The sequence below is a fragment of the Pipistrellus kuhlii genome, unplaced genomic scaffold (assembly GCF_014108245.1).
Source record: "Pipistrellus kuhlii isolate mPipKuh1 unplaced genomic scaffold, mPipKuh1.p scaffold_m20_p_6, whole genome shotgun sequence".
In the NCBI taxonomy this organism is placed as follows: domain Eukaryota; kingdom Metazoa; phylum Chordata; class Mammalia; order Chiroptera; family Vespertilionidae; genus Pipistrellus; species Pipistrellus kuhlii.
The window spans coordinates 34189584-34210757 of NW_023425562.1; the positions used below are offsets into that span (position 1 = coordinate 34189584).

The window sequence follows — 21174 nt, forward strand, 5'->3', positions numbered from 1 at the left end:
AGCTTGCTGTTCAGTTGTTTGGTCATCTCTCACTAACCCCCCATGCAGCCTGCTTGTTCAGTTGTTTGGTCGACCCTCACAAACTCCCCTGCCAGCCTGGTCGTAGGCAGCCATCTTGTGAAGGCATGAGGATTAATTTGCATATTACCTCTTTATTATATAGGATTATTGACCATATTTCTGATGCTGTACTTCACAATCCCCATAGCTGTTTTGTAACTGCCAATCTGTACTTTTTAAAAAAATATATATATATATTTTATTGATTTTTACAGAGAGGAAGGGAGAGAGATAGAGAGCTAGAAATGTCGATGAGAGAGAAACATTGACCAGCTGCCTCTTGCACACCCCCTACTGGGGATGTCCCCACAACCAACGTACATGCCCCTGACGGGAATTGAACCCGGGACCTTTCAGTCCGCAGACTGACGCTCTACCACTGAGCAAAACCAGTTTCGGCCAATCTGTACTTTTTAATCCCATCACCTTTTTCTGCTGAGAGTATGTTTCTAATGAACATTTTGTTTACTTTAGGTATTGAGCTGTACTTGATGTTTTCGAGAGTGATTTTTTTTTTTTTTCCTTCTTAGTCTGATCTGAAGTGTGTCCAGGATGCCAAAGGAGGTTCTTTCTACAGAGATCACTGCCCTGTGCTAGGTGAGTTAGCAGACTTGAGGAAATAACTAAATAATGGATCAGAGTTCATGGAATTGGAAAAATATTTAAGTGGACTTTTAACAAATTAATTACCATTAAAGCTACTTGAAGATATATTTTTTTGGTCTTATTTTCGTTTTAAAGAATTTGTCCTTTTTAAAAATAATACGTATTTTTATTTCAGAGAGGGAGAGAGAGATAGAAACATCAGTGATGAGAGAGAATCTTAGATTAGCTGCCTCCTGCACACCCCATACTGAGGATTGAACTCACAACCTGGGAATGTTCCCCTGGGAATAGAACCTGGGACCCTTCAGCCCACAGGCTAATGCTCTAGCTCTAGCCACTGAGCCAAACCAGCCAGGGCAAGGATTTGTTCTTTTTTTAAAAAAATATATTTTATTGATTTTTTTACAGAGAGGAAGAGAGAGGGACAGAGAATTAGAAACATCGATAAGAGAGAATCATTGATCAGCTGCCTCTTGCACACCCTCTACTGGGGATGTGCCCGCAACCAATGTACATGCCCTTGACCGGAATCGAACCCGGGTCCTTTCAGTCCGCAGGCCAACGCTCTATCCACTGAGCCAAACCAGTTTCAGCGGATTTGTTCTTTTTAAATGATTTATGTAGACACTGAGTTGTCATATCTTGAAAATTGACATGCCATTTATATCATAATATATTTGAAACTTTTTCTTTTAAATGTAAACTTACTGAAAAATTTTGTATTATAACATCTCTTCACTATTAAGAATAGAATCTGACAATTTATAGCTTATGGAATCCTTAGAATTTCCTTTCTAATGCAAAAACAACTCCCAAAATTAAGGTAACATAATAAATATAATTTCACATATCCTTAATATAAAAAAGAATAAGAAAACCAAAACTACCTTAATTTTATAGATTCTTTATTGTTGTCATGATGAACATTTACTACATTCATCTGATTAATAAGCCTTTAGTCTCTGAATGCTTTTCTTTCTCATGTAGACTCTGTGTTCCTCTTTCCAAATGATTGGATTTACCTTTTTGATAAAAAGTGTTCTTTTCTTGCATGACACCTTATTATTTTTAAAGGAGAATATAAAAGAAATACATATATTTTTGCTGAGAGTATCCATTTCTCTTGCTACCAGAAACTTTCTTGTGATCCCAGGTTTTGGCACCAAAGGGGAAAAAAAAAGAAACTCTTGTGTCTTCCCTTCACAAGAAAAGGATAGAATCAACATACACATTTTGAATCCCTCATTGAAATGTTTCATGATTATGAATCCTTGAAATCTTGGTGCTTGTTTTTGTTTAAAAATAATGCAGTTGCATGTTGTTGCTATAACTTTCTTTTTCCTTCGTCCACCTTCTCTGCAATTACAGGTGAGCAGAATGGCAACAGGAATCCTGGTGGGTTGCAGATTGGTGACTTGGTAAATATAGATCTTGACCTAGAAATTGTACAGTCTTTGCAGCATGGTCATGGAGGATGGACTGATGGCATGTTTGAGACTTTAACTACAACTGGAACTGTTTGTGGCATTGATGAAGATCATGACATTGTAGTACAGTATCCAAGTGGAAATAGGTTGGTGCTATTTCTTAATTTTCAGTAGTAGCAAATCTAGAGAAAAGAGCCTTAAAGAAAGCAAATAATGTGATATAATCAAAGAGTCTTTAAAGGTAGTTCTCAGTAGGTAAAAATCCAGAATATGATGGTAAGGTAGAAGGGAATAAATGTCAAGAAGTGTTTGTGTCTCTCCTCAGGGAGCAGACTATACAGTATATTGTGTCATCATTAGGTCCAAGTATAGCAAAAAGTTGTGTTCACAGTGAGTCCATCTATGAATGAGAAGGATAAAATTAATATTCTTCTGGCCCATATCTCCATATCTGGTAACTGGTAACTCAGCTTTCTCTGCCACAGACACAAACACATACTAATCCTTAACAGCAACACAGAGTTACATGCATTTTCTCATTTCTGTTCCTTTGCATATACCATTCCCTTCATGCATAATGACCTTTCTTCCTTTATACCCTCTTTTTCTGGATTAATTGGTTTGCACCCTATAAATATTGAGCTTATATATTTGGGAATCTCCTCTCTCCTTCCGCTCTCCTTGGTGTATGCATACATTATTCATCTGTTTAAGTCTCCTGTTATCTATTAAAATGATTATTTATTTGACCTCTAGGTTGTGAGTTTCTTGGAGACAAGGCCTGTACCTTTTATGTATTTGCTCTTTAGTGTTCAAAATATGCCTAATTTTCTTATATTTTATGGCATTTTAAAGAAAAAGCAGTAGTTAAATTGAATAATTGTTCAACTTTATTGCTGATATGTTTATAAAGAAACCAAGGTTATGATTTTTACAGAGAAGAAGAGAGAGGGATAGAGAGCTAGAAACATCGATGAGAGAGAAATAGCTACCTCCTGCACATCGCCCACTGGAGATGTGCCTGCAACCAAGGTACATGCCCTTGACTAGAATTGAACCTGGGACCTTTCAGTCCACAGGCCAATGCTCTATCCACTGAACCAAACCAGTTTCGGTAACTTTTTTTGTTTTCAATTACAGTTTACATTCAATACCTTTTGTATTAGTTTCAGGTGAACAGCATAGTGGTTAGACAATCATATACTTTACAAAGTGTTCCCCCAATACTTCCAGTACTCACCTGGAACCATACATAGTTATTACAATATTTTTTACTATATTTCCTATTCTATATTATACATCCCTGTGACTATTTTGTAATAACCAATTTGTACTTCTTAATCCTTTTATCTTTTTTACCCAGTTCCTCCTGAGGTTCTTTAGGGAATTAGAAAAATTAACATTGAGTTGCTTACCAAAGTATAGAATTAGTTCTATTATAATTGTATTCAGATTTGATACATGACTAGAGGCCCAGTACATGAAATTTGTGCACTGGTGCCGTTCTCTACGCCTGGCTGTCCATCAAAATGCTAGTATCTGGTTTGGAAAGGCATGTACCCCACATGCCACCTTCTGCCTGAGTCGTTGGGCCCCCTCCTGGTTCCGTTAGTGTCTGGGAGCCAGCCGGTGCGCCCCCTCTCCCCCCCCACTGCTGCTGGTTGCCATCTGTGAGGCGATTGGCGGGGCAATTGGACCCAGCTTGCATCTGCCTTGGCCTAGTGCCGCCTGCTCACCTGCTCCACCATCCTGCTGCAGTCTACTCTTGTCGGGGCCCAATGGGGCCGACAGCACCTCCACTGCCGCCCATAGCCAGCACCGTGTCGCCGACACCTGCCATGTTCTGTGCTGCCGCCTGATGGTCAGTGCACATCATAGCAAGTGGTCGAACTCTTGGTCAAACCCCCGGTTGAGGGGACAATTTGTATATTAGGTTTTTATTATATAGGATCATGTCAAGAGATGCAGAAAAAGCATATGACAAAATCTAACATCTTTTTATGATAAAAACTCTAAATAAAGTAGGAATAGAAGGGAATTTCTAAAACCCACAGGTAATATCATACTCAGTGGTGAAAGACTAATTGCTATTCCCTGAAGATCGGGAACAAAACAAGCTTATCTGCTTTCCCCACTTCTATTCAGTATTGTTAGAGAGTCTAGCTGAGACAGTTAGGCAAGAAAAAGAAAAGTAAGAAGAAAGAAAGGAAGAAGTTAAATTATCTCAGTTTACAGGTGACATGATCTTGTATATAGAAAAATACAAGGAACCTACAGACTATTAGAACTAATAAATGAGGTCAGCAAAGTTGTAGGATTCAATATTAATAGAGAAAAATAACTTGTATCTTTGTACACTAGCAATGAGGAGTCTAAAAATGAAATTAAGAAAACAATTCCATTTAAAATAGCATCACAGCCGAAACCAGTTTGGCTCAGTGGTAGAGTGTCGGTCTGCGGACTGAAGGGTTCCAGGTTCGATTCCGGTCAAGGGCATGTGCATTGGTTGCAGGCACATCCCTAGTAGGGGGCGTGCAGGAGGCAGCTGGTCGATGTTTCTCTCTCATTGACGTTTCTAGCTCTCTATCTCCCTTCCTCTCTGTGAAAAATCAATAAAATATATTTTAAAAAAAATAGCATCACATACTTAAGAATAAATTTAGCCTTAAAAGTACAAGACTTGTACACTAAAAACTTTAAAACATTGTTGAAGGAAATCAAAGAAGATGAAAAAAAATGGAAAGACCTCTCCTGTTTATAGATTGGAAGATTTAATATTGTTTAGATTGTATATTAGTTTTCTAGGGTTGCCATAACAAATTTCCACAAACTGGATGTCTCAAAACAACCAAAATTTATTCTTTCATAATTCTGGAGATAAGAAGTCCAAAATCAAGATGTTGACAAGATTAGGGTCTTTTGGGGGCTCTAGGAGAATCTGCCTATGCTTTTCTTCTCTCTTCTAGTGGTTACTAGCAGTCCTTGGTATTCTTTGGCTTTTGTAGATGCAGCACTCATTTCTCTGCCTCTGTCTGCACTGGCCTTCTCCCCTGTGAGTGGATGTGTCACTGTGTTTTCACATGACCTTTTTTTTCCAGGGTACAAATTAAAACTATATAAATACTATTTTAGCCATGAGATTGGCACTGATATGGAGAAATGGTGGACTCTGTAGAGCAGTTTGGCTCTATTTATTAGAATTGTAAACAAATTGTTACAGTCCTTCCAAGAATTTCTAATGAAATACCCCATGTGCACAAGGATGTTCATAAAGGGATGTTCTTTATAGTTTTGTTTGTAATACTGTAGTGAAAATATGGAAATACTTTATTTAAAAAAATATTTTTATTGATTTCAGAGAGGGAGTGAGAGAGAGAAATATCAGTGATGAGAGAGAGTCATTGATTAGCTGCCTCCTGCACACCCAAAACTGGGGATCGAGCCCATAGCCCAGGCACAGCCCTGACTGGAAAATGAGCCGGTGACTTCCTGGTTAATAGGTTGACGCTCAACCACTGAGCCATGCTGGCTGGGTGAAAATACTTTAAATGATAGTCAATAGAATGGTTAAGTAATTAGTATTTATCCATGTTATAGAATATTCTATAGCCATTAAACTGAAATGAGTAGTTCCATGTCTGTGACATTGAAAAATAAATCTTCCCAGATACATTTTCTGAGAAGAAAGCCACAGAATCCTACCTAATAAAATAGTTATATGCAAATTAACCATCACTCCACTATACCCACAAGCCATACCCACCAGCAACGCCCACCATCCAATCAGAGCAAGTATGCAACAAACCCAACCAAGATGGCTACAGCCACAGAGAGCAAGAGGGAGGGTTGGGTTTCCCAGGCAATGGAGGAAGCCAAGCTTCCCACCAGCCCTTGCTGGCCTAGGCTTCCACTCAAGGCTGCAAAGTTTCAATGATAGAAGGTAAACAAATCCAAACAGAAATGGCTGCTGGCCACGGAGCAAGCAGGAGGCTTGGCTCTGCTCCAGGCCTCTAGTTATATAATAATTCTACTTATGGAAAAAAAAACAACAATTCTCTTCCTACATTATAGCTGTCACTCAGCATATTGATAGATCTGCACGGATACACAATGTAGTATTAACAGTGGCTTCTAGTACAGTGGGGAATGGTGATCCAAGTGTGTGTGTGAAATGAAACTGTCATTTGTCAACAAAAATTACCAATCTCAGTTGTGGAAAGAGAAGAAATTTTATTCAGATTTACAAACCTAGGAAATGCAACCTCTGGTGAAAACTGAAAATACTATCTTTCATAGAGAAAGTTCCTCCCTGGTTTCTGTGAATTATTATTTTTAAAAAAATATATTTTATTGATTTTCTTACAGAGAGGAAGGGAGAGAGATAGAGACACAGAAACATCGATGAGAGAGAAACATCGACCAGCTGCCTCTTGCACACCCCCCACCGGGGATGTGCCCGCAACCAATGTACATGCCCCTGGCTGGAATCGAACCTGGGATCTTTCAGTCCACAGACTGACGCTCTACTGCTGAGCCAAACCGGTTTTGGCTGAATTTTTATACAAATGAGGAATTGATATTGCAGAGTTCTGATTAATCCAAATGGCATGGTCCTCATTGGTCAAAATTGTTTATTCTGATTTGGTCATTATGGGGCAGCTCTGATTAGTCAGATAGAGCAAATGATACAGCTGCACAGTTCTGATTGGATGTGGCAGGTCTCAGTCCATTGGTCAAAAGATGATACTAGGAACTCCCTTATAAGAATTGACTCAGAATTCAGAAACCGGGAGCAGTTTTCCCCTCAAATGCAAAATGTGTGAGAGGCCTCTGTCCACATGGCTGCTAGACTTGGGCCCAGTTAACCCTAAGGAGTCCTTCTTGGCAGATATGCTCCTTCTCAAGGCTCACATATTTTACATGTTTCTGAAAAGTTTTAATTTTTAAAAATGAGTGTGTATTATTTTTATAACTTTTTAATATGCAAAGGGTAATAAATCTTCACAGAAGTATATCATATTCGGGTGGTGATATTATGATGATTCTTTTCCCAAATTTGTATTTTAAAATTATAAAATGAAATAAATAATTCAGGAGGTAATTATAATGGATGACTTTACTTTTTTTGATGTGTTATAAGGCTTTTCTCCAGGCAGTAATACTTAATTAAAAATGTTGCTGAAACTGGTTTGGCTCAGTGGATAGAGCATCAGCCTGCGGTCTGAGGGGTCCCGGGTTCCATTCCGGTCAGGGGCATGTACCTTGGTTGCGGGCACATCTCCAGTGGGGGGGTGTGCAGGAGGCAACTGATCGATGATTCTCTCTCGTGGATGTTTCTGACTCTCTATCCCTCTCTTCCTCTCTGTAAAGAATCAATAAAATATATTAAAAAATGTTTTGTTAAAATTAAACAATTCATTTAGAGTTTTGGCTTTGATTCTTAGGTGGACCTTCAATCCTGCTGTTCTCACTAAAGCCAACATTGTCCGAAGTGGGGATGCTGCTCAAGGTGCAGAAGGAGGCACCTCACAGTTTCAAGTGGGTGATCTTGTACAAGTTTGTTATGATCTGGAAAGAATTAAGCTTCTGCAAAGAGGACATGGAGAATGGGCTGAAGCTATGCTCCCAGTAAGTATATGTAAAATAGTTTTGGACTAGGAATTATATCATGCTTATGTTAAGTTTTAAAAGTACTTTAATTTTATAAACTAAATTAGCATAATTCTTTGAGAATTGTGTTCTTCATTGGCAGCTAGGCATAATTACGCCTTTTATTTTCTAAGTTATTCCAGTTAAATTAGCCAGGGAAGGTCCAAAAAGGACTACAGTTAATATTTTTTGATAGAGTCATTAGTGGAGAATGTAAAATAGGGATAAGGTACTAATTGGGACTAAATACTATTATTTAAAATAAAAGTATTAGTGAAGAAAGTAGGTACAGGAAGAACACCTGAAAGACAAATTTCAATATTTATATACTAGTGCTCCAATAAACAATATATATATAAAAGTTTTCCTTTAGGAACAAAATAAAATAAATTATTTAAACATGTAAAACCAGGTGTTTGATTTTTATGGTATATACTGTGGACTTGGAAACATGAATCTAATTTTTTTTTTAAAAGACTTTAGGTAAAGTTGGCCGAGTACAACAGATTTATTCAGACAGCGATTTAAAAGTGGAAGTTTGTGGCACATCCTGGACATATAATCCAGCAGCAGTTTCCAAGGTGGCATCCGCAGGATCAGCCATTAGCAATGCATCTGGTGGTATGTTTTGTTTTGTGTTTCTTTAAAAGTAATATGATTTACATAGAACCTTTGCTAATTTCCTAGTTCTCATATACCACTAATGTTGTATGTGTTCTTGGTTTTCTCTCAGATCACATAACTCTGCTTGATGGTTAAGTGCCTTTTAAACTTTTTATAATTTTTTTCCTAACACTCCTCTCCACCCCCCCATACAATGAACAACCCTTGTTCTGGCTGAGGTACGCACTGGAAAAGTTCCATAAATATGTGCTCTATCTTAGATATATTGAGTGCTTCTCCATATCAAATCTAAGATATCTAAAATTGAACATTCTTTTCTTAAGTCAGAACTTTTGTTTTCTGCCAAAGAACCATCACGTTCTTAGAGTGTTTTATTTTCCTTTTGTTGTCAACATGATTGCTAGCAGATGGCTTTCTTTCTGGATATTTTTACATCTCAGCATATTTTTTCTCTTAGTATTCAATAATAGTATTCTACAATGAGTAGAAAACCATGTTGAGATATGAATATACTGGATGCTTGGGTAGACTCGAGCTTAGTCTTTCATTTCTATGCTCCAGCTTTATGTACACAGACTCAGTTCTTTCTACAACAAATTATAAGTTACTGAGATATATTGTTGTCATCCAGAAAAGAAGGTAGAAACATAACATTAAAATAAATATTAAGAAAGTAAAGGAGCCGAAACTGGTTTGGTCTGGATAGAGCGTCGGCTTGTGGACTGGAAGGCCCCGAGTTCGATTTCGGTCAAGGGCATGTATCTTGGTTGCGGGCACATCCCCGGTAGGGGGTGTGCAGGAGGCAGCTGGTCGATGTTTCTCTCTCATCGATGTTTCTAGCACTCTATCCCTCTCCCTTCCTCTCTGTAAAAAAAATCAATAAAATATATTAATAAAAAAAAAAGAAAGTAAAGGAAAACATAGAGTGACTTCCAATTTTATTTTGTACTGCTTTCCACTTCCTCTGCTTCTGTTTCTTACTTCCTGCTGAAATCTGCTAGTGTGCTTACAGTTTAAATCAGATGGTGTTTATTTTTACCTTGAGGTTAGATGGTATCACAATAGGCTGACTACATATAAATTAAAAGGTTAATATTTTTCTCTCAAGCAATGTGAACTTGGTAGTCCTCTACCCCATTGTGTGATTTTGTTTCTTTACAATAAGATCTAAGAATTAAGGAGTAAAACCTGAGTAGGTTTTCTACTGATTAATGCTGTTTAGAAAAAATATGTTAGGAAAGGGTCTGTAAATCCCTATTTCTTTCTCATTTTAGTCTCAACCAGTGTTTCCCAAACTTTTGACATATGTGTACTCCTCCTATAATTTTCGTAACGCTGAGTACCCCTCACTCATGAGAACGTAGAATTAGGTGCAGCTAAGCACGGTGCAGTGCATATCCCCACCAAACTCCGGTGCAATGCGTACCCCCACCAAACTCTTCCTGTACCCCTGGGGGTACGCGTACCACACTTTGGGAAACACTGGTCTAAACTAATCAATGGGCACCTTTGAGATAAGTTGTTAACACTTAGATGTCTATTTTCAACTGAAAATTGTTTTATCTCTAAAATATTTCCCCTGATATTATAGAGACTACATTTCTTTTGAGTCGTAATCATCGATCTGTTGATTTATTCTAAGATCTGTAGCATTGGGGTCAGAGACTCACTGTGCTGGTATGCTTAAGACCTCAAAGGAAGTTTGTATCATGGTAGTCCTATTGTGATGTGTCCATTTCTAAAATCTTTGGTATGACTTGAATTATTATTATAACTGCTTTTTCTGAAATTGTAACTTGAAAGACATAGAAATTGGAAAACACTTGAAATAATTATGGGCTCAAATTTAATGCAGATATATATATATATATATATATATATATATATATATATATATGTAATAGTAATAGTAACTTGCATGGGTAATATCTGTAGCATAATAGAAAAATAACATTATAAAATAATGAAAGAGGTATATATTATAGACATATGGTTAATGCTTGTCTGTTAGTAGTTAAAATTTGAGATTCTCCTGTATTAGCAGCTTTATTTATGCTTTACAGAAAGACTCTCCCAACTCTTGAAGAAATTATTTGAAACCCAAGAATCTGGTGACCTCAATGAAGAACTAGTTAAGGCTGCTGCCAATGGAGATGTTGCTAAAGTGGAAGATTTGCTAAAAAGACCAGATGTGGATGTGAGCATTTAAAAATTTTTTTTGAAGGATACACTAAAATAGAATAGTATAATGAACCTTATACTTCAACAGTTATTTAGATTTTGCCACATTACTTCAATATTTATTAAGACTGCCACATGCGCTTTAGTCCTTGTTTTTCTGAGATATTTTAAAGAAGACACCAGTCATCATTTTTCAGTATACATATCTAAAAGTTATTGGAATTTTCTTATTTTAACATTGTGGCCTTTATTTTATGATTGACAAAATTTATATTTAGGTTTTTAAGTGATTAATGTCCTTTTGGGAAATTGAGTAAATTTTTCTCATGTAAATATCATCATGTGTTTTAAATATATTTTAGTAAATATTATAAGCAATTTTCTATCCTTTTATTTTTAAAAATATATTTTATTGATTTTTTACAGAGAGAGGAAGAGAGAGGGATAGAGAGTTAGAAACATCGATGAGAGCGAATCATCGATCAACTGCCTCTTGCACACCCCCTACCTAGGATGTGCCCGCAACCAGTGTATATACCCTTGACCGGAATTGAACCTGGGACCCTTCAGCCCTCAGGCCGATGCTCTATCCACTGAGCAAAACCGGTTTCGGCTTCTATCCTTTTTAAAATACTTATACTTTTTACCCTTTCTTTCCTGTGAAACTTGACTATCTCATAGTTTGTAAGGCGGATGACTTAGATGTCATGCACTTTATAAATCTTAATATTTTATGTTGTAACCTTACTGTTCATATAAGCCCTTATTTTAAATGGTTATTTTGATTCTTACTTAGTCATCCTTTGGCTTTGCCATTGCTGCCATGCTGGCACCAATATGATATTTAGTGCCAACCAAGATTGTAAGTGGAGTGGTAGTTTCTGTGTTTATGATGGATTTTATTGCCACATCTTTTTATGTAGATATGCTAGACAGTTTGAAGAAGATCAGATCTATAATTGTAAGGTATAAATATCTTAATCCTATGAGCTCACATAGCACTTTAGGCTTATTTGAGAGAGCAATTGCAATAGCACAACAAAGTGGTGTTTTGTTTTTTTAAATATATTTTATTGATTTTTTTACAGAGAGGAAGAGAGAGGGATAGAGATTTAGAAACATCGATGAGAGAGAATCATCGATCAGCTGCCTCCTGCACATCCCCTACTGGGGATGTTCCCACAACCAAGGTACATGTCCTGACCGGAATCAAACTTGGAACCCTTCAGTCCGCAGGCCGATGCTCCATTCACTGAGCCAAACCGGTTTTGGCAACAAAGTGGTTTTTTGATTGGTTGTAAGATATATCACAAATTATTTGTTACTGATAGGAAAGTGCCAATGTTTTTGTATTTGAAATAAAGAGTCAGACTTTTTTCATATTCAATCCAGCAGGTTTACATTTTATATTTATTTTTTAAAATTTAATTACTGGTATTAAATTTTAAATAAATAAAATTTAATTATTGGTATCTTAGGTATTTTTTTTAACAATGTCATACATTCTAAAAATTTAAGGGAAAAGTAGTTCAAGATTTGTTATGAAAAATGGCATCTCCTTCTCAACCTTATTTTCTCATTCTTCCAGAGTCAACTATTTTTACCTCTTTAACTTCTTCCATACAATCTTTTCATGTCAGAGGCCATTTCTCAGATGTTGGTGTTTTTTGGTTGTTCATTTATGTATAAGAGTGTTCAGTAAAAGGTCTGTGTGTGTGTGTGTGTGTGTGTGTGTGTGTTTGTTGACTCTGGTTTTCACTATCGAGTGATCTGGACATTTCCTTGGATTATTCTTGGGTATTGGTCTTTAGGTCTTTTCTCTTGGGCTGGTCTGACTCCCCAGAAAGATCTCCAGTTCTTCTGCTAGTTATAAACCTGATACCAACCTTATGAATATTGATTAAGGGGAGAGGGCCTGGGTTCTTAGGACTTGGCCTGTAAATATTTACATAAAATTTCTGTTTTTAGTTCTTTGCCCCATCCTTAACAGTGGCCAGGGACACTACCTTTTCCGGAGAATAAACTTCCAAGTTTCTGTTAGTGTAAGGGTGGAGCAGCTGTGCAGAGGTGGGGAATCCAGGGATCTAAATGATTTTTAAGAAGACTGTCAACTGATGCTTTTGTATTTAACATCCACTACCATATTAACCCCATATTCAGAGCTCATCAACTTTGAGCTTTTTGGGCTTCCTTGGAAAAAGGGTTGCTACCTTTTTCATATTTTTTCATAGCTATTTTTCATAGTAGGTTTAGGTCTGCTTTTCAGCTTCCTGTATATGTGAGAGAGAGAGAGAGAGTGTGTGTGTGTGTGTGTGTGTGTGTGTGTGTGTGTGTGTATATGTATGTATGTGTGTGTGTGGTTTCTGTTTTGCTAGTTCTATTTATCTTTGTAGATTGAAGCTTAAAAGAAAATAAAACTTTACTCTTGTTTTAGTATGATACCGTAAATAAATTAAATACAACCCATCATTTAATGAAAAAACATGTTCTAGTAAACTGTTGGTGGCAGTGTATACTGGTATAGCCATACTGAAAACAAAAAATTAAAAATGGAACTGCTGTTTGACCCAGTGATCCCACTTCCAGGAATCTACCCTAAGAATCTCAAAACAATATTCAAAAAGAATATATTCACCTCATATGTTCATAGCTGCTCAATTTACAATAGCTAAGATCTGGAAACAGCCCAAATGCCCAGCAGTAGATGAGTGGATAAAAAAAGCTGTGGTACATTTACACAGTGGAATACTATACAGCCGTAAAAAGGAATGCTTACCCTTGGAGAATGTTGTGCTAAGTCCCTGGTCGGCAAACTGTGGCTTACGAACCATATGCGGCTCTTTGGCCCCTTGAGTATGGCTCTTCCACAAAATACCACGGCCTGGGTGAGTCTATTTTGAAGAAGTGGCATTAGAAGAAGTTTAAGTTTAAAAAATATGGCTCTCAAAAGAAATTTCAACCTTTGTACTGTTGATATTTGGCTCTGTTGATTAATGAGTTTGTCGACCACTGTGCTAAGTGAAATAAGCCAGTCAGAGAAAGACAAATATTATGTGATCTCACTTACTGGTGGAATCTAATGAACAAAATATATTGATGAACAAAAAAATAGATCCAGACACATTGAAGCATGGAACAGATTGATGAATCTCAAAAGGAGGAGAGGTAGGGTGAGAAGAGATAAACCAAAGAACTTATATACATATATGCATAACTCATGGACACAGACAATAGAGTGGTGAAGGCTTGGGGTAGGGTGGGAACCGGGTAGAAAAGGATAATGGGGGGGAAATAGGGGACATTTGTGATACTTTCAATAACAAAGATAATAAAACAAGGATATATTTTATTAAGAGGTTTATTGAGGTTCAGTTGTTTTGTACCATGAATAAAAGTATAAGGATATATATATATTTTTAAATTGGTTTTTAGAAAGATAGGAGGGGGAAGGGAGAGAGAGAAATATGGATCAGCTGTCTCCTGCACACCCTCTACCGGGGATTATGCCTGAAACTCAGGCATGTTCCCTGACATGGAAAGGGAATTCAGTGCCCAACTTACTGAGCCACACTGGCCAGAGCAAAATATACTTTTAAAATCTTAAATACTGAAAAAATTTTTTAGCTCTTACTAATGGGACTGTTTTTTCTCTTTAGCTTTTCTGTTTTTTGTTTGTTTGTTTGTTTATTTGGTTTTTTTTTTTAATAGCACCTTCAATTTTAGAGGAACATTTATAATAGAAGTTCCCTCTTGAACATCTTATAATTGAAGTTTCCCTCCCCAAAGTTTTCTTTCCATACTGGAATGTAAAGTTTTTAAAAATTATAGTTGACATACAATATTATATTAGTTTCAGGTGTACAACATAGTGATTTTTTTTAATATATTTTTTTTTACAACATAGTGATTTAAAAAAAAAAAAGTTTTGCGCGGCTGGTGTGGCTCAGTGATTGAGTGTTGACCTATGAACCAGGAAGTCATGGTTCGATTTCCAGTCAGGGCACAAGCTGGGGTTGTCATCTATGTTGTTGCAGATGGTGATGTCTCATCCCATTTTTTTATGGTTGAGTCACAATTTTATTGAATACTAGAGGTGAGGTGCACAAAACTCATCCCTATGAAATAGGGTTCCTAGTGGCTGCCAGCTGCCTGCTGGGTACTCTCTCCCTTCCCCTGGCTGCCTGCTGTTGCCAGGGCCTCCTTCCCTTCTTCCGGTCATCTGCCGTCATCGGCCAGGGCCTCCCTCCTTCCTTCAGCCTGCCCTGCCCCCTGGTTGAACTCCCAGACAATTCCCAGTTGAGGGGACAATTTGCATACTACATTTTTATTATATAGGATGTGTGCCATTTCATTATCCGTTCATCTGTTGATAGTCACTTCCGTATCTTCTCTATTGTAAATAATGCTGCAGTGAACATAAAGTAGCATATATTTTTTTGATTTAGTATTTTGAGTTTCTACAGATGAATACCAGGAAGTGGAATTGCTGAGTCCTTTGTTGTCTCCTGTTATAGTCTTTGTTTTAGAGTCTATTTTGTCTGGTATAAGTATTGCTACAACAGCTTTTTGTTGTTGTTTTGTTTCCATTTTCATGAAATACCTTTCTCTATTCCACACGTCAAACACAAGGCCCGCAGGCCAAATCCGGCCCGCCAGGCCTTGCAATGTGGCCCGCACCGCGCTGTCATCACTGCACTCCGCTGCGTTCCATCACAATGACGCGCGGTAACATAGGAGGCTTGTGATCTCTCCGGCCGCTTCGCCGGCTGCCGTACTTGCTATCTATTACGCATGCGCATAGATAACAAGTCACGTGAGATTCAGGAGGCGTGACCTATAGTCCGGCATCCGATGTGGTTGTGCGGGTGGCAGAGCAGAGGAGAGAGTGAGTGTGCGGGCATAAAAAATACACAGCAGAAGCTGCCAGTTCCTGGCATAAAGTGCAGGCATAAAAATCGCAACAGAATCTGCTATCTGTACCCAGCCAGGCATTTATTGACTGACTTTTTTTTTCTCCACTCCATCTGCCAAATCAAGCTATCCCTGTGCAGTTTTCAACTTTTTCCTTCTAACGCAGATTTCTAATAAACTACATCTTTTACTGCCAATATTGATCCCAAAATGTCCAGGAAAAGAAAAGTTGACAGTGAAGGCAGACAATTTAATGACAAATGGGAAAATGAATACATGTTTGTGCTTAGAGAGGGCAAACAAGTGTGTATATTGTGTTATGAGACAGTGTCGGTGCTGAAAGAGTACAATATACGTCGTCATTTTGACACCAAACATAATGTTAAATATGGCAAATATACTTTGGAAGAAAAGCATAAAATTGTTAAAGAACTAAAAGGCAAACTACAATCACAGCAGCAAATGTTTACAAAGGCTACAGCGAAAAATGATGCTGCAGTGAAAGCAAGCTTTATAGTGGCTGAAGAAATTGCCCGTACTTCAAGGTGTTTTTCAGAGGGTGCCTTTTTGAAGCAATGCATGCTAAAAGTGTGTGAGCAAGTATGCCCAGACTAGATACAGAGTTTTCAAAATGTCAGTTTGTCAAGAAACACCATTGCAGATAGAGTTCAAGAACTCTCAGGAAATCTATCATCACAGCTGGCCGAACAGGCATGCAGTTATCTCGCTTTTTCACTTGCTATCGATGAAAGCACAGACAACACTGATACAGCGCAGCTGTCCATCTTTATACTTGCTACGAAGACCGACCTCTCTGTCACTGAGGAACTTTTGGATGTAGCTGCCATGCATGGGACGACGACTGGTAGAGATATATTTGAGGCTGTGGAGAAATCTATAAATAATTTTAAATTACCCTGGGAAAAGTTGGTGGGGCTAACTACCAATGGCGCACCTTCAATGTGCGGAGAAAAGAAAGGCTTGGTTGGACTAATGAAGGAAAGAATGCAAAAAAGTCACTGCCACACACCCTTGATTACTTATCATTGCATTATCCACCAAGAGGCTATGTGTGGAAAAGTTCTGGACATGAATGACATAATGACCACAGTCATTAAAACTATTAACTTTATACGGGCACGTGGCCTGAATCATCGCCAGTTCCAGCAGTTTTTACAGGAGGTGGGTGCAGAGCATGGAGACGTGCCATACCACACAGAAGTAAGATGGCTGAGCAAGAGCGCAGTCCTCAAAAGATTTTTTGAGCTCAGAGAACAAATTGCTCTTTTCATGGAAAGTAAAGGAAAGGCCTTGCCTGAACTGTCGGATCCCGCCTGGCTATGTGATTTTGCTATGATGTGTGACATATGCGAGCATCTCGCCCAACTGAATCTGAAGCTGCAGGGACGCAAACAAGTCATCACGAAGATGTCTGACATGATCACAGCATTCCAGCGTAAACTTCAACTATGGAAGTCCCAACTGGAACAGGACAATATTGCCCACTTTCCCGTTTGTTTGAGTATCTCAACCACTATTTCTGGTACTTTTCCTTGCAGTCGGCTGGCTACCAAAGTTAGCCGTTTACTAAGTGAATTTGAGCGGCGCTTCTCTGACTTTCGAACACAGCACTCAGGCTTTGACATCTTTGACAATCCTTTTACAGTTGATATCAACAATGTGCCCCATCACCTTCAGATGGAGATAATCGAGCTTCAGTCTGACAGTGGCCTGAAATCAAGGTTTCAGGATGTTGAAATTGAGGACTTCTACCCTCTACTGCCCCCTGACTCAATGCCAGAGCTCCGACTTCATGCTGCCCGTATTCTATCCATGTTCGGGAGCACCTATCTTTGTGAACAGATGTTTTCAATAATGAATCTGAACAAAAACAAGCACAGATCACGCATTACCGATGACAACCTCCATGCTGTTTTGCGGGTTGCTACAGCCCAAGAAATAAAACCGAACATTGACTCATTGATCTGGGGAAAACGGTGTCAGACATCTAGCCAGAAAACAAAACAATGAGCATTTTAGGTACATTCCAATATTACTGTTTTGCTTGATACCAATATTACTGTTTTGCTTGATACCATGTGAGTTGGTTAACAGCACTGTTAAGGAAAAGATTGTTCCACTCATTTTAAATTCACATTTCTGGTTAACATTGTCAGTTTATGACTGTTCAGTAAACCATTCGGCCCGCGATTTAGGCTGGATTTTAGATTTTGGCCCCTTCTGATTGAGTTCGACACCCCTGCTCTATTCCTTTGTTTTAATCTATGTGGGTCTTTCAATCTGAAGTGAGTCTCTTGTAGATATGTAGATAGCATATGTTGTTTTGTTATCCATTATGCCACGATATATGTTTTGATTGGAGAATTTAATCCATTTGAATTTAAAGTAGTTGTTGATAAATATGTATTGTTAGTATTGTATTCATATTTTAAATATTTTTTCTTCTTTTTCTTAAAGAAGACCCTTTAACATTCCTTGTACTGGTTTGGTGGTGATTAACTCCTTTACCTTTTTCTTATCTGGGAAGATCTTATATGTTCTTTGATTCTAAATAATACATTTGGGGTAGAGTAAATTATTTTTATAGAATCATACAATGTACTAAATTTGAACCTATACTATATTTATATATTAGCTCTTTCTGATTTGTAACATTTTATTCTTTTTTATTTTATTTAGGTAAATGGACAATGTGCTGGCCATACTGCTATGCAAGCTGCTAGTCAGAATGGACATGTTGATATTTTGAAGTTACTTTTGAAACAAAATGTGGATGTAGAAGCAGAGGTAATTAAACTAAGCTTGAACAATATTTTCAGTAAAAATGTCCTAGAAATGGTACTTACTTTTGTATTATTAGATGAATTGTTTTCATTCTTGAAATTTAATATTTACCTAAGACTTTTCTCATCGAAGAGAAAAATTTGATAAAAGACAACTTGAAGTATTTCTTGGTTTTCTGTGATCCCTCAGTATTCTTGGCAATAGCCCCAACTGCTGTTGGAATCCCAGTTGGGTTCACCCAAGAATTATACTGGGGAAGTTGAGAGAAGGGGATTATAAATCATGTGGGTCAAGATTTTTTCTGATTTGTGACACTCAGAGGCCTCTGTTACGTTTTTTTTTCCTCTTAAGGGAACCAGTATATTAGAATTTGTTTAGTCTCGCTTAGCCTGGCCTGCACCCTCTCTCAGTTCGGGAGCCCTCGGGATGTCTGAAGTTGGCAGTCAGACATCCTTAGTGCTGCCCTGCAGGTGGGAGAGGCTCCTGCCACCACCAATTCTCCAACTCTCATCTCCTCCAATTACAAAACATGAGGCATACCTACTGGATTCCTCTGAAATAGTTTTAGAATTTTGGATGTATGAAATTATGCTGGTTTGTGTTTCTTTTTCTTTTTCTTTTTTCTTTTTTTAAATTTATTTTAATATATTTTATTGATTTTTTTTTTGCCCCCCTCCCTCCCTCCCACACATCCCCTCCCTCCCCAGAGTTTTGTGTCCATTGATTGTACTTATATGCATGTATAAAAGTCCTTCGGTTGATCTATTATCTCCCCCAGATCTTCCTCCCCTCCCCGCTGTAATTTGACAGTCTACTTGTTGATATACTGTCTCTATATCTATCTTTTGGTTCATCAGTTTATAATGCTCTTTATTATCCACAAATGAGTGAGGTCATGTGGTATTTCTCTTTCATTGATTGGCTTATTTCACTCAACATGATGTTCTCCAATTCCATCCAGGTTGCTGCAAATGATGAGAATTCCTTCTTTTTTATGGCAGCATAGTATTCCATTGTGTAGATGTACCATAGTTTTTGGATCCAATCATCTGCTGACAGGCACCTAGGCTGTTTCCAAATTCTGGCTATTGTAGATTGTGCTGCTATGAACATAGGGGTGCATATATCCTTTCTGATTGGTGTTTCTAGTTTCTTGGGATATATTCCTAGAAGTGGGATTACTGGGTCAAATGGGAGTTCCATTTTCAGTTTTTTGAGGAAACTCCACACTGTTCTCCACAGTGGTTGCACCAGTCTGCATTCCCACCAGCAGTGCACGAGGGTTCCTTTTTCTCCACAACCTCGCCAACACTTGTCGTTTGTTGATTTGTTGATGTTGGCCATTCTGACAGGTGTGAGATGGTACCGCATTATTGTTTTGATTTGCATCTCTCGGACAATTAGTGACTTTGAGCATGTTTTCATGTGCCTTTTGGCCTTCCTTCTGTCTTCTTTTGAAAATATTCTATTTAGGTCCATTGCCCATTTTTTAATTGGATTATTTATCTTCCTTTTATTTAGTTGTATAAGCTGTTTGTAGATGTTGGAGATTAAACCTTTATCAGTGGTATCATTTGCAAATATGTTCTCCCACACTGTGGGCTTTCTTGTTGTTTTGTTGTGTTTCATTTTTGTCTTTTGAAGTGGTATTTATAATGTTTTTCTTTTCTTAAATACACAGAAAAGTGTATACTCACCAGCTAAAGATAGTCAGTGTTAATATGTTGATATATTTCTCCCCTTAAAACTAATTGAGATCACATTTTTTGGCATCTTTCTTTTAAAACCACTCAACTTAAGTTAGTGTAATTTTTATGTCCTTGAAAAGTCTTTGTAAAATTTTTAAATGGAAAAAAGTTTATGTATAGTGTTATATATCAGTATTTTCCTAATATTGGCTTATCATCATGACTGATAAATTAGGGTAATGAAGAATTGAACTACTTCTGATAAAACTATTGGTGCAATCTATGTCTGATATAATATACACGGATAAGCAAAAGTAGGTTTACAGTTGTAATACAAATAATACAGTATTAAATAATTGTACAAGAATATACTTTGTGTATTGTATACTCACAACTGTAAACCTACTTTTGCCCACCCCTGTATGGATCTAGAATTCGTCATTTATTTTTGAGGTTAGTCATTATTAAAGTGAATTTGTGCTTATTTTGTTGGCTCTATTTAATATTTTTTTCTCTCTCATATCAATTTGGTTCTTAATGAATTATAGTTTCAAGATTTATTTATTTTTCTAAGATATTCATTAATTCAGATTTTAATTCTGCTGTTTAGGACAAAGATGGAGATAGAGCCGTTCACCATGCAGCTTTTGGAGACGAAGGTGCTGTTATTGAAGTATTACATCGAGGCAGTGCTGACTTGAATGCTCGCAACAAACGCCGACAGACACCACTTCATATTGCTGTCAATAAAGGTCATCTTCAAGTTGTAAAGACTTTATTGGACTTTGGTTGTCATCCCAGTCTACAGGTAAAACCATTAACAAAATATATTCTGTAGATATTGCTAGGATCTTATTAAAGGGAAGTACTAGCTTCAATGGTCAGCATTTCTGTGTTACAATTCTTTTTTATATGATTAGTCATAGTAAGTGATACCAAAGGTATAGAATGTAATAAAATTGGTAGCTCTTCCTTCTTAGAAAAGCCTTTTTAAGGAAGTGTCAAGTAGATCTGTCTTATATAGAAGGGTGGGGATAGGGATTTCATGCAAAAGTATTCCTTTTTTACTTGAATTGACTGAATTTTATTGATCATGACATTGGGCTTCAGCAACTTAAATAAGTGTAATAGGTTGCATTTCCTAATAGTTACTTCATAGCTATTTAAATTATTTTACAATAGTTCTAGCCTTATGTAATTTAAGAGTCTTGGTGTAGTCATTA

At 37.4% G+C, this 21174-nt stretch overlaps 1 protein-coding gene across 1 annotated transcript in view; it reads left to right on the plus strand.

The window, feature by feature from the left end:
- Positions 1-21174, plus strand: part of MIB1 (MIB E3 ubiquitin protein ligase 1) — an 84452-nt gene that overhangs the window by 23188 nt on the left and 40090 nt on the right. Inside the window, exons 5-11 of the mRNA XM_036417899.2 lie at positions 591-657; positions 2035-2239; positions 7538-7721; positions 8219-8363; positions 10430-10563; positions 18159-18266; positions 20562-20759. Coding sequence (XP_036273792.1) covers positions 591-657; positions 2035-2239; positions 7538-7721; positions 8219-8363; positions 10430-10563; positions 18159-18266; positions 20562-20759 — 1041 coding nt within the window. The remainder of the gene's footprint in view (positions 1-590; positions 658-2034; positions 2240-7537; positions 7722-8218; positions 8364-10429; positions 10564-18158; positions 18267-20561; positions 20760-21174) is intronic.